The sequence below is a fragment of the Schistocerca piceifrons genome, chromosome 2 (genome assembly GCF_021461385.2).
Source record: "Schistocerca piceifrons isolate TAMUIC-IGC-003096 chromosome 2, iqSchPice1.1, whole genome shotgun sequence".
Taxonomy (NCBI): Eukaryota; Metazoa; Arthropoda; class Insecta; order Orthoptera; family Acrididae; genus Schistocerca; species Schistocerca piceifrons.
In genome coordinates, this window is record NC_060139.1 from 200,578,685 (window position 1) to 200,593,365 (window position 14,681).

Sequence of the window (14,681 nt, forward strand, 5' to 3'; positions counted from 1 at the left end):
ATAATGTGAGCAAGATCTGTGCCTGACATTGTCGCACAATGTACTGCAGCCGAGTTATAACACAATTACAACTTGTACAGTGTGCCAGGTTTTACCTAAAATTCATGTCTGAGAGTTTACACAATGACTGTTTTTCAATTATTGACTGTGAACTCACAATCTCATGCACTGTGTTAAGTTCTCAACAATTCATTCTGTTAACTGTGACAATAGGATCAGATTGTGCAAAGCATTATTTCTAAATTATAATTGCTGTGCACAGTGTGTTCATTTTGATAACACTACATCCTTGGAAGGACAGTGTAACTATTTAACAATTTTCATGATTTACTACGCACATGCAAAATTTTAGGTCACTACAGGTGAGTCAACATCAATGTGTTATTAAAAGTATTTGAACTGTAAACTTGTATGGACTATATCATTTGAAATAGCTTACTTGTAACAATCACTTTTCAGCCAGATATGACTGAGGCACAGCTACTGATGGCATGTTTGTACAAGTAAATACGATAATGTTATAACATGTGTTCATGAAAACACCTTTGAAATTATGAGACAGATGCACAAAGAAATATGCGTAATGTACAAATGTATAAGTATAGTATCCAAATTAAGAAACATAGCTTCTGTATGGGTGCAGCTGCTTCACATGTCTGCAACGCAATTTTGGAAATATTTCTAAGGCAACACCTCTTCATAGCTCTATAGATGGGTACAGCCATTCGCGCTTCACAGTTGAAAACTGTCAATAGCACTGCCACGTGTCAGAGATTTCCTTAAGTTGACTCGACTGTAGGAGTGTCTTAGTAGTAAAGAATAAATGTATTAAAACTTCATGCATGGCACCACATTTTACATGCATCTCAATGTTTATTACATCATATCTCTTAAACTACAACTTGTACAGTAATATTTTTGTGTACATTCAATCAGTGGGATATGTGCATACTGTTTGCAAAATGTGTTGCGAATAGCTTTAGTAGCACAGTAGTAATAAATTTAAATGTCATGCATGATGCAGTAGTTTTTTATGCATATCATTGATTAGGATGTCATATCTCCTGAACTATGGTAGGTAGATAGTTCTTACCCTGACAGCCATTGTTGCCTGACAGTAAGGGACATGTGTACTATGGCCATCACCACCTTCTTATAACCCTAAATTGATTTATTAATTTTGAAATAAGTTCACAGCACATGGCACACTGAAATAGTGACACACTGCACAGAGATATAACAATGGTAGAATTTAATTAATTAGTTTTTATAGTACTCATCTGATACTGTCCTTCATTGTTGAAAGTTGTAGGCTCATATACCATACAGCGCATATTTTGTCTTGATGCTGAACATGGCTGAGAGTGTGTGGATTATGTTTGTGGCCACCTGTGGTACTTCAAATGATGCTATGGAAGTGTCAAGGCCATGCTCAAAGGAATGTTTTACTACTACTGCAGGAATAGAACCGTCTTCTAGTCCTCCTCCTCATTCTGTATCCTCAGGTCTCCTCTTGATCTGCTGGTCATGTCACTTTTAGTTTATTCATCTCTTAGTGAACATATGTAACTTTTTATAGCAGAGATATTATTTAGTTTGCTGATTATTCTTAGATTTTAACTTTATACCTAGCATATAAAGTGCTTCAGTCCAAGTAATTGTACACGTAAAGCAAGCATTTGAGTCAAGTGTGTGCTTGGGGATGCATAATAAAAACTAGGTTTTGGCTGTAAACATTGGTACATGAAATACCCTCTGCCACACACTGTGAGGTGGTTGTGAAACCCAAGTATTGTGTAAGGAATTTTTTTATCTTGTAACAGATTAATGGTACTAAGCACTGTAACGTGTTTCCTCCAAAACTATCCGAAACATATGAAGACATGCCACCCTCTTCCTATTGCACTACATATAAAATTCATGGAATGCATATGTGAAGTAATCCTCCTCAAAAGACAAACATATTACAAAAGCAATTTGCTGAAGCAACTTCATTCAGCTGGGAATAAACATCAGAAGAGGAGACATCAAAAGTGGTAGAATCACATAATAAATGCTTCTGGAGTCTCTATGCGTTTTGGAAATAAAAGTTACAATCTCGAATTTTCAGCCTTCTCTGTTTGTTGATACTGTCAAAGTAATTAATCTTCAATGTAAAACTGTCGTCATGGTACGAAAAATTTGATATCTCAAAAAATAAGTTTTTGAATACTTGTTGAGCATCTAAAATAGATGACTGCTTAACATTTTACTTTATTTGATTCAATTTATTTTTAATTATTCTGAGTAATTTTTATGTATAGTAAATACTACAGTCTGTGACATACATTCTTGTTAACACGGTTACCAGTGATTTGTCTTCTATGCAACTTCCAGAGTCAAAGTATCTTGTTATTCAAATACATTTTGTAATTCATGTATATGAAAACTGAACAGAGGTAAATAAACGAGGAAGCAACTAAGTAAGATTAACACAAATTAAATCAATCTAGTGTCCACATCTATACTCCACAAGCCACCTTGCCACTTGTGGCGGAGGTACCTGGCGTACCACTGTCACTTCTACACTTCCCATTCTAACTGCAAATGGTTTAGAGAGAGGAAAATTGTTGCTAAGATTCTGTATAAGTTCAAATCTCTAATTTTACCTTCATGAGCTTTTCACATGATGTGCACATGAGAAAGCAGTATACTGGTTGATTCTTCTAGGAATGTATGCTGTACTTGTGCTGACAGAACCCCTAAACGTACATATAAAAAGTTCTATCTGCACCACTGACCTGCAGAGTGTAGTCTAACAGACCAAGGTTCACTTAGTGTAATATGTGATAATGTGCTTAGTAAACAACACAATACATTGAATCTACTACCACTATTATTATTATTATTATTATTATTACTGTACGACTACAACTCACATTTCTTTTCCATTAGTTAGCGTTGTTCAAAAGAATGGAATTCAACAAAATTGTGTCAAATTTGAAAGAATACTGTTGTGATTTTTGTAGTACAGTTATGTTCATATGAAATTAATGACTAATTTCACTGTAATATTGTGATTAATTACTGAAACTGTAAACAGTTCAGTAGTTAATGATAATAACAAGATAGCTGGATATACCAAATAATGTAACAACGTTGAAGACTCTGCAAATGATAGTAATTAAGATAATTAAGCTCTAGTACCAATTTGGATACATGGAAAAGTAATTGTTCAAAATTAATTTTTTTACTAAATTTTGCACAAAAAAAATCATGTTACATTAAAAATCTGACTGTCAATCATTTACATTTCTTTTGTGAAATGTACTGTTATGCTTCAGTTTTTATGAACATGTAATTTTTCGGTTTAACACTGATATGCGGGAATCAACAATGTATTTTTCACTAAAAATAGTTATTTTTCCATGTAAGTGGCAGTGTTGGCCCAAAGCAGTTCTGTTTAGGTGTATTTGGCGTGTATGAAGATGGTTGTTCAACATTTCACACTATGGAAAATTACATTTGAAATTTTCAGCAATCTGGAATAAAAAATTGCAAGTCTGTGAGGATGCATCCGGAATGAATAAATTGGAAGACATATACACTCCTGGAAACTGAAATAAGAACACCGTGAATTCATTGTCCCAGGAAGGGGAAACTTTATTGACACATTCCTGGGGTCAGATACATCACATGATCACACTGACAGAACCACAGGCACATAGACACAGGCAACAGAGCATGCACAATGTCGGCAATAGTACAGTGTATATCCACCTTTCGCAGCAATGCAGGCTGCTATTCTCCCATGGAGACGATCGTAGAGATGCTGGATGTAGTCCTGTGGAACGGCTTGCCATGCCATTTCCACCTGGCGCCTCAGTTGGACCAGCGTTCGTGCTGGACGTGCAGACCGTGTGAGACGACGCTTCATCCAGTCCCAAACATGCTCAATTGGGGACAGATCCGGAGATCTTGCTGGCCAGGGTAGTTGACTTACACCTTCTAGAGCACGTTGGGTGGCACGGGATACATGCGGACGTGCATTGTCCTGTTGGAACAGCAAGTTCCCTTGCCGGTCTAGGAATGGTAGAACGATGGGTTCGATGACGGTTTGGATGTACCATGCACTATTCAGTGTCCCCTCGACAATCACCAGTGGTGTACGGCCAGTGTAGGAGATCGCTCCCCACACCATGATGCCGGGTGTTGGCCCTGTGTGCCTCGGTCGTATGCAGTCCTGATTGTGGCGCTCACCTGCACGGCGCCAAACACGCATACGACCATCATTGGCACCAAGGCAGAAGCGACTCTCATCGCTGAAGACGACACGTCTCCATTCGTCCCTCCATTCACGCCTGTCGCGACACCACTGGAGGCGGGCTGCACGATGTTGGGGCGTGAGCGGAAGACGGCCTAACGGTGTGCGGGACCGTCGCCCAGCTTCATGGAGACGGTTGCGAATGGTCCTCGCCGATACCCCAGGAGCAACAGTGTCCCTAATTTGCTGGGAAGTGGCGGTGCGGTCCCCTACGGCACTGCGTAGGATCCTACGGTCTTGGCGTGCATCCGTGCGTCGCTGCGGTCCGGTCCCAGGTCGACGGGCACGTGCACCTTCCGCCGACCACTGGCGACAACATCGATGTACTGTGGAGACCTCACGCCCCACGTGTTGAGCAATTCGGTGGTACGTCCACCCGGCCTCCCGCATCACCACTATCACTATACGCCCTCGCTCAAAGTCCGGTAACCTGCACATACGGTTCACGTCCACGCTGTCGCGGCATGCTACCACTGTTAAAGACTGCGATGGAGCTCCGTATGCCACGGCAAACTGGCTGACACTGACGGCGGCGGTGCACAAATGCTGCGCAGCTAGCGCCATTCGACGGCCAACACCGCGGTTCCTGGTGTGTCCGCTGTGCCGTGCGTGTGATCATTGCTTGTACAGCCCTCTCGCAGTGTCCGGAGCAAGTATGGTGGGTCTGACACACCGGTGTCAATGTGTTCTTTTTTCCATTTCCAGGAGTGTAGATGTACTGCTAGGATATTATTAAATGATCAAGAACCCTGGACCTGTTATTTCTACGTGAAAGTTAAGTATAAATGTTATTTTTATTCTAATAACACATGAATAATTAATGGCTTGTAGTGATGTGGTCTCAGTTGATATACCAACTAAATTAAGTGACAGTTTTCAGCTGAAACAATCAGTTAGGTACTGTAGCTATGTTAGGAGAGCTATTTACTCATACGAGAGTGCTCTGAGATACATAATGTTCTCCAAATGATGAATTACGCATACTTGTCTGACAACATTTATACAACAGCATAAATATGACACTGTACTTCTCTTTATGGACATCCGTGAAATATTAGCAGGTCCACAAGTTCATCTTTATTTCTGTCAACATGCAATACAGCTCTTTCCCACTCACACCAAACAAATGATACAACATACAGCTCGCATGAAATGACCAAATTTCCATCTTTTGTTGTTTGGCTGTGCTGACCAACTAAATTGCGTACCTTGTTCAATACATATAATTCACATCTCTGTTTATGATTCAGCCTAAGACATCCAAGCCTCTTACTCTCAAGAGTGCCATAGAGTCATGACATCAGATGTGTGCTTACTTTACTGAAAGTCTCATAAGGCATGCTTTACAAGAACTAGAAGTTCAAGACATGAGCAGTCATTTTCCTCCCATTTGCTCATTTTTTGCAGAAAGAAAATTCAAACAGTGTTCAAGATTAATTAGAATGTTTTGTAGCCCATAGTGTACTCTTTGACTTTTTGGTCATTGCTAAATCTGGAATGTTACAAGAGCATGCTGATTAATCATTAATACCAAGGCCTTTTTTTTCCTGTAAGTATTCAAATCTATACAAGTATAAGAAGAGAAGTACCCTAAGTGAGTCTGAAGATACACTTATGCCATGTAAGATCACTTTTAAACATTTTAATGAATGTCTGAGGTAAAGTCTGGACAAATTATTCAATCACATGTACATACTTCTTATGAGGAGTTTGCATTTTCTACAAAAATATATTTTTACAAATAATTGTCACACACTCAAAATTCTTACATGGTTTGTCTGGATACATGAATATAATTACAGTGTCATACTAAATATGTAAACATGATGTACCAAAAATTACATGTTCTGTGGAAAATGTAGACTAAATGACAAGCACTGAAAGCACTTTCTGTAAGAATTCTGTAATACATTTGGGAACATTATCTAAAACCATTTCATCTTACTTCATTCAATGGGCAGAAACCTCTTAAAAATAATGTTTACTTTTTTCTTGCGGCAATAGCAAATTAGTCATTTCTGTAAATTACTTTAAAAATAATTCTTTCTTTAACATATTTACAATGGAAGACTGGTTCTTCAGTCTTAAGTTCGCATGTGGAAGACTATTTACTTTTGAAGTAACATGTGCCTCTGAATGTTCATGGCATGTAAGACCATATTACAGTTAAAATCCATGTACTTGAGGTAATGCCACTATTTTGAGATGAATTTGTCATATACAACTAGAAATAAGGACTATATGAATAGCCTAAGTAGTTTCATACACTCACAGAAGTTTTAACTTGTGAAGAGAAACTTCTGTGAGATTTATCAATACAAATTAAGCGCTTAAAAGCACCGGGACAATATTCAGTCTAAGATAAATAATCGAACATTCACTTTACAGCTATTGATTTGTACATCAATTTAGGTAAGAAATATTCTGTGGAATGAAATCTTTGTCACAAATATTCTGTGCAAAACTTAAATATATCTTGAAATTTTGAATGCTTAGGTAAAACCTTTCTAGTAGCGTGAAACAACAATGAGAATTCAGCTTCTAAATTAACAGTTCTAGATTCACTGAAGCTGAAAATTATTTCAAGTAGAAATACTTTCTATCGCATGACTGGGAATGCAACAGAAGGCTTGCTGTGTGTGACATCACTCTGATGCCACATCTGGGTAACAGTCTTCACTTGTGTGTAGAAGTTGACACCCTGTTAAAAACACATGAAATCAGTTGCATGCAGTCATGAAAACAACAATTTCTTAAACTTATTTCTTTATTGCAAATTGATGTAAATAAAAACATTTCACTACCGTCTGAATGAATTCAGAACTATGCATATGAGAAGAACAAGGTTTAATGTTCCTGGATTACACAGAAGTGTAACTGATGTCAAATTAAATTGAGTTTGCTATGGTAGTACATATTTTGCAATAACTTAAGATTCCGAATAATCTGTGGAATATTTTTGTTTATCACACTTTCTTTAAAACTGTTTGTGTGTGTCATTCACATGGAAAACTGTGTTATTGTGCTATCAAAAAAGATATGATTTGAAAAGAGAAATTCATCCCAGGTTGGTAAAGATTGACAAGGTATCTGCTTCTTAATTTTTGCATTTAAGAAATAGGTAGCTGAATTTAATTTTAATTCCACTTTTCTTTAAAATTAGCCACACGTAAGACATTCCAACACTGCAAAGACATTCCAATACTGCAACTACTTATGTCAACACCAAGAAAGTGTGTATGACAGACAATTAAAGCTGTATGAAACAGGTGGCAACAGGCACGTCAAAGCATGAACATAGTGCATCCAACATGAAGAATTAACTGTGAAAAAAGTTTAGGTATGATGAGTACCACATTTGTTGAATGTTAGCAAAAACAAGAATAATAAAGAATTTGAACAATCTTTTGTGTGCAGATAAATAAGAAGGCAGTCCACACAAAAAGATAAATAGAAAAAAAAATGTACTGAAGTCGCAGGCTCTGTATAAAAAGAAGCAATAGTCTATTTCATCAGCTAGGGAGGTTATGGTAAGTGTTTCCTGGAATGGAAAAGAGAGTGACTTATAAATTTGCAAGGAGTAGGTACTAAACACAACGCATGTCTTCTGGGCCAGACAGGGAAAAAATTTTCAGAAGAGGACTGGATAAAAAATGAAGTCATTTTCCATCACCTGTCCACAAAGGTGTTATGGCAGTTGGAAACTGAAGGATCTTAAGTGTGAATTATTGAAATGTCTACACTATTCATGTCATTCTGCATCTTCAAACTGTAACCATTCCCAGAAAATGGAGTCCAATATAGAGGTTATGGAAACTGTAGATAGATATTTCAGTATTCTAAGAATTGCACTGACAGAAGAGCCAAGTGCACTAAAATTTAAAGGGGTTATAATAATAAATCCAGCAAGACTGACAACTTTTTGCTGTTACACGTAAAACATTTTTTAAATTTCACTTTATGTATAAAGGAACTTGCAGTGCTGTAAGATGACTGTCTTTTTAATCTGAAACACAATGAGAAACAAATCAATATACGGAGCTCATGGATCTTATTAATATGTATCACGCTATTCCACTCAAAAGAGACTGAAGTAAATAATATGAATGATCAAATTAGTTATTCAAAAGTTTCAGGTTGTTGTCTTCCATTCTATGAACATGATCTACAATAAGGTAAAAAGTAAAAACAGCAAAGAAACAGGTATTTACAATCATTACAAATAACAGCAAAATCAGGGATGACTTCGTCCAGTCTCTCCTGAATTTGGGTTCTGGGCAACTTTACCTCTAACCCTTTAAGTATTTACTAATTATTCTGCCAAAGGTTGCAGTATTTATATCAGGAAACAAGTTTTGAACCTTGCAGTGAATACAAAATGGCATTACAATAAAAAGTTCAAATGTAACAGAAATTAATGATTTGCATACAAATATACCAGCACTGACAGTGCCTGATCTAATAATGAACATCAAAGTGGCAACACACGCTTCATAAATGTTTGCAGAATGAATGCCACAATTCCACATGCCTCTTACCTAGTCAAAATTAAACTGGAGGTTAACATAAACAGCACCAGGAAACTTTCGATGGCACCTTTATTAAACAACCGCATTTGTTGCTCAATCACAAATTTCACATTTTAAATGCAGGTAGTGATCTTCCAAAAGTCTACAGACTTAACTGGTTTACATACATAAGACATTAAAACAATACATATCATTTGTTTAGCCAATAACTTTTTTACAAAACAGTTAAATAGCCATACTAGAGCAGTGTCTCGTGGCACAGAATCATTACATCTCATCACATGCGACTACAGTGTTACGTCTCAAGGTTTGTATTCGTTCATGCGAGTCCTGTTGTCATAAATCACGGAGGATGCAACTCAAGCATTTTACGTAATTCCAAACATTTTTGCATTACAGGTCATGCACATTTTATGAACAACCTTTTTTCATATAGTACTCCTATGATTACATCACCAGTCAGGTGCAAACATCATGACCTGATATCATTTGCCAACTAGACATACTAATCCAATTACAAGTGCACTTAAGTGCTCTCCTACAAAACTGTGTTTAAAATTTAAACATCATGATTTAAAGTATTTGCTGGCTTGACATGCATATCTAATTATGGATTACATTCAAAAGATATGTTACCCACTACAAAGTGCTCTCATATTAGAGGCTGTGCTACATGTCATATGAGAGCACTTTGTTGTGGATATTGTATCATTTGAGCGTAATTTATAATTAGATATGCATGTCAAGCCAGAAGATATGTTAGATCATGATGTTTGAATATGAAACGCTGTTTTGTGGGAGAGCACTTAAGTGCATCTGTAATTGGATTAACATGTCTAGTTAGCAAATTATGTAAGGTCATGATGTTTGTATTTGACTGGTGGCGTACTCATAGGGACACTAAATGAAAAAGGTGGTTCATGCAGTATGCATGACTGGCACTGCAAAACTGTTTGGAGTTACATAAAAGGCTTGAATATCTGTATGTCACTATTCATCCTCTGTGATTTATGACAACAGGACTCGCACAAATTTATATAAATTTTGAGTATCTGACAAGGATTTCAATGTAGTCATTCATGACAAGACGTTGTAATGATTCTGTGCCACAAGGCACTGTTCTAGGAGGACTACCTAACTCTCTCCCTCTCCCTCTCTCTCTTTTACAAAGCGTATTGGCTAAACAAACAATATTTATTATTTTTAAATGTTTTATGTGTGGTGTCACCGCCAGACACCACACTTGCTAGGTGGTAGCCTTTAAATCGGTCGCGGTCCATTAGTATACGTAGGACCCGCGTGTCGCCACTGTCTGTGATAGCAGACCGAGCGCCACCACAAGGCAGGTCTAGAGAGACGTCCTGGCACTCGCCCCAGTTGTACAGCCGATGTTCATAGCAATGGTTCACTGACAAATACACTCTCATTTGCCGAGACGATAGTTAGCATAGCCTTCAGCTACATTTGCTACGACCTAGCAAGGCGCCGTATTCAATTGATAATTAATATTATGAAGCATGTACCGTAACGAGAGATGTTCTACAATTGTGGATTAAAGTTAAGTATTACATCATCTATGTACTTATTTGCAATTCTCAATATTGTCCTGTTCCAGACCTCACGCCAGTCAGCGTGTAATTAAACGCATGCATTTCGGCCTCCTCCAGAAACCCAGTGTTGGCTCTTCTGCCAACACTACATTATATATGTAAACTATTTATGTATGCAGACTTCTGGAAGACGACCATCCATATGTATAACACAAAATTTGTAACAGAGCAACAAATGTGATTTGTTTCATTGTATTTTATATTAAATGTAACCGGTTAATAACGGCACTGCAACACCCCCCCCATTTTCATTTGATGCATCCACTGCCTATGGACATGCACTCTAACATAAAGTGCTTTATTTGTGTAATGCTTGTCCATTTGTTGTTGTCATTCACTGTACTGACGTCAGGTTTCATAAAGGTGCTTAAGACACATCCTCATTTAAAACGCAACATGCCCACTGCCTGCGGATGGGTGCTTGCACATGAAGCACAATGCTAGTGCCACTGAGATTCCTGGTGCTGTTGGCTATTTTGAGCTCCAGTTTGGTTTTGACTTGGTAAGAGGCATGCGTAGATTGTGGCATTCATTCTGCAAACATTTATAAAGTATGTGTTGCAAATTTGATCTTTCTTATTAAACTCAGACACTGTCAGTGTCGGTCTGTTTGTATTCATATTATTAATTTCTGTTACATTTGAACCTTGTATTGTAATACCACTATTGTATTCATTATTCACTTACAACTACATACTGCTTTTGGTAGCCTCAGTAGGCTAGACTTGAAAATGAACCTGTAAGGTTCGAAACTAGTCACCTAATGTAAGCACAGCAACTGTTGAGGGAATCTATAATAAACACTATAAGGAATTTAATGTAGTAGCTGGTTCCCTGTCAACAAAGTGTTGAAATGGAGAACTCTGCTCCTTTTCCTAAACTTTACCAGGCCTTTTCCTTCATCACTCTTCCTTCCCTTTCAACCATTCTGCCAGAAGGAGCCACTGGCTCTGAAAGCTTGTGAACTGTAATTATTTTTATAAGTGTGTTCTCCTGTTGCCACTTGGTGAGTAGATTTCATCGATCCAATTACGTTATATTTTCAAAAAATGATTATTTCCATTGACTACTAAAATGTTTATCTACATTATATTTTCACAAATTTTTTTTTCCTCCAGAATGAATTTTTCACTGTGCAGCAGAGTGTGCACATTAAAACTATGTGCCAGACCAAGACTAACTCGGCAAAGGTCCTGAGTTTAAGTTTCAGTAAAGCACACACTTTTAATCTGTCAGGATATTTCAATTTTTATTGTTTATTTTTTCTTTTTAACGAATGTTACAGGAAAGATAAAATGATCTGTTTCAGACCAACTATTTCAGAAAATAACAGTCACCAAAAACCTGCTATTGACAAAACACCTAATTTTGCATTCAGTCCTACTGAAGTCAGTATAATTTTACCTTCCTCTGAGCTTTTAACTCACTTTTGGAACCATTTGTAACACTAACACTGAAACCGATCCTCTGACCTATTTGATTCCCCACAGCCATACATTGTCAGTCACAGCCACGTTAAAATACATTAGGAAATACCTAATGCAACCATTTATCTACCAAACCATCCAGTGAAAATATATTACGTTTTATATGAATAGTAACTGTTCGCATTATGATCTCACAAATTCACTAGACATGAACACCTACATTTTTCTTTATTAAGGCCAAAGATGGCCCTCACGTGACACTATGGACTGACTCACATTGACAGTCCATACGAACAGAACTATGCACATATCATATTTTGTTTTTCTAATCATATATAGAACAGTCAAAACACAGACGGACGGATGGAAAGACAGACAGAACGCCCTGTGGAGCTTTTACTACAACTAGGACTATTTCACTTCTGTCATATAGGTACTTGAAGAGAAGTGTGGGAGAGGGGTTGAGGTCATACTGGACCTTTCGATTTATACATTAACTGTGACTTAGAAGTCTATATAAATCGAACATTCCAAGAAAATCTGAAGAAAATACACGTTTTGTCTGTCACACTTTGAAATTTTGAAAATAAGATGAAATACAGCTGTTCTGATTCCAATTACTGCCAAAATGAAGCCATGAACTTTGAAGGTTGTCCAGATTGCTTATCAACTTTTTGAATGGTTCAGAAACTATTTTTCACACACTATCACTGGTGTTTGCAATGACGTAAGAGCACCCATGGATCTTCCTCACATTTCAACAACAACACACTTACAATGTGTTCTGATTTCACTCAGTTGGAGACGTGGTTGTTAAGAAATTAACTTTTCTTGACATGTGGTCCAACAGCAAAACAATCATTTGTTTTGGTCATAAAAGGGAAAAAATCAGTTCTGCTACTCAGAATTTGAGCATTATCATTCTCTTTTGGCCAGTGACACAATTTTTAGAAAATAAGAATGCACCTTTTCAGGCAATAAGAAAGCATTTAAGGGCAAATGGTCACAATAGTGAATGATTTTCTGTGTTGCTTTATACAACACCATTTGCATTACAAAAATAGCTATGAAATATGTTTAACGTAATAAGCAAAGATATTACAACGGCAGCTTAAAATTACAGAAATGTCACATAACACAACCAAGTACACAAAGTTGCTCTCACATAGAAAGCAGTGCACTTTGTAGCACTTTATAGTCATACATCCTCAGTGTTTAAGGTCAGTTTTCTTTTATTGTATGCCTTCATCTGAGATGAGATTAATGTGGACTTTGAAAGGTTATAGAAAGTATTTGATTTTTTAAAGAGTAAATCTGTTTCCTTCCAACTTATAAAAGGGTTCATAGTGCTACCACTGTGAGGCACACAATTATTTGAGCTGTGTGTTTTCTTTCGACACTGACAAGTCCCCAGATAGAAATAATCAATATTTAGAATCAAACACACTACTCATGCTTGATCATACAGAAATATAACACAGCATTAGCCATTTATGACTGCCACAGAGGTACAAGATTTTCATAGCGGGCCAGTGTACACAGGCTATTACTACTGCTAAATTACACTCCGATATATCGTAAATGTAATAGGACTATTCCATTTCAAATCAGACAAAAAAGAGAAAATTTACATTGCAGTTTTTAAAATTATTAATAATTTTTACATCTGTCAGTTATCAGAAAAGAAAACAATTTCCACAATGTTCTCTCTTAAATGTTTACTAGTTTTTTAATAACAATTTATCAAATTTTGTGTAATTTTCCAACTCCAGTAATGTGTCTTACTATATAATGCAAGCACCTTATAGCTGATTTCAGTTAACTATGATACATTTTGAAGCTGAATGTCTGTTGGAGGAATACAACAATAACATAACAATGATTAATATAATCACTAAAAACTTTTCATATATTAAGCAGAAGCAAAATTTTTCATAAAGATTGAACTTACATACGCTCAAACCTCTTTTTATTACAAGCCCCTTTCCTGAAATGTGGAAAAAATAATTAAGTAATAAATATTTAGGCTCATTCTGTATTTAGGTTGCAATGGACAGCCATTAAAGATAAGTAGCAGGCAATCAACAATGGATTTGTCATAACTGAGGGATGATGTCACTCTTTTTATTTTTTCTACATCCCTCCATTAAAGATATCATAAAGTTCACTAATATTTTTAGAGTTCTGTACCTCAATCAGTAAAAACAGAACCATTATAGTATCTCTTTGTTGTCCGTCTGTTAGAAACTATTTTTCTCAGCAACAGGCAGGTATATCAAGTTAAATTTATGTCACATAATAAGACCTACAGTCCCTCGGCAGTATAAAAAACTGAAGCTTCTAATTCAATGGAACCAAAAGATATGGCCATTTATGTTACATATTGAAGAAATGTATGATTAAATAAAAGAAATTATTCAGATAGTGAAGGGAGACGAAGATTTAATAGTCATGGGTGACTGGAATTCGGTAGTAGGAAAAGGGAGAGAAGGAAACGTAGTAGGTGAATATGGATTGGGGCTAAGAAATGAAAGAAGAAGCCGCCTGATAGAATATTGCACAGAGCACAACTTAATCATAGCTAACACTTGGTTCAAGAATTATAAAAGAAGATTGTATACATGGAAGAAACCTGGAGATACTGACAGGTTTCAGATAGCTTACATAATGGTAAGACAGAGATTTAGGAACCAGGTTTTAAATTGTAATAAATTTCCAGGGGCAGATGCGGACTCTGATCACAATCTATTGGTTATGAACTGTAGATTAAAACTGAAGAAACTGCAAAAAGGTGGGAATTTAAGGAGATGGG

General features: G+C 36.7%; 1 protein-coding gene across 1 annotated transcript in view; it reads right to left on the reverse strand.

The window, feature by feature from the left end:
- Positions 1 to 5,331: 5,331 nt before the first annotated feature.
- The window catches only part of LOC124776807 (probable methylmalonate-semialdehyde dehydrogenase [acylating], mitochondrial), a 72,967-nt gene continuing 63,617 nt past the window's right edge, over positions 5,332 to 14,681 (reverse strand). Inside the window, exon 10 of the mRNA XM_047251956.1 lies at positions 5,332 to 7,004. Within this exon, the coding sequence (XP_047107912.1) occupies positions 6,903 to 7,004 (102 nt within the window). The 3' untranslated portion in view covers positions 5,332 to 6,902. The remainder of the gene's footprint in view (positions 7,005 to 14,681) is intronic.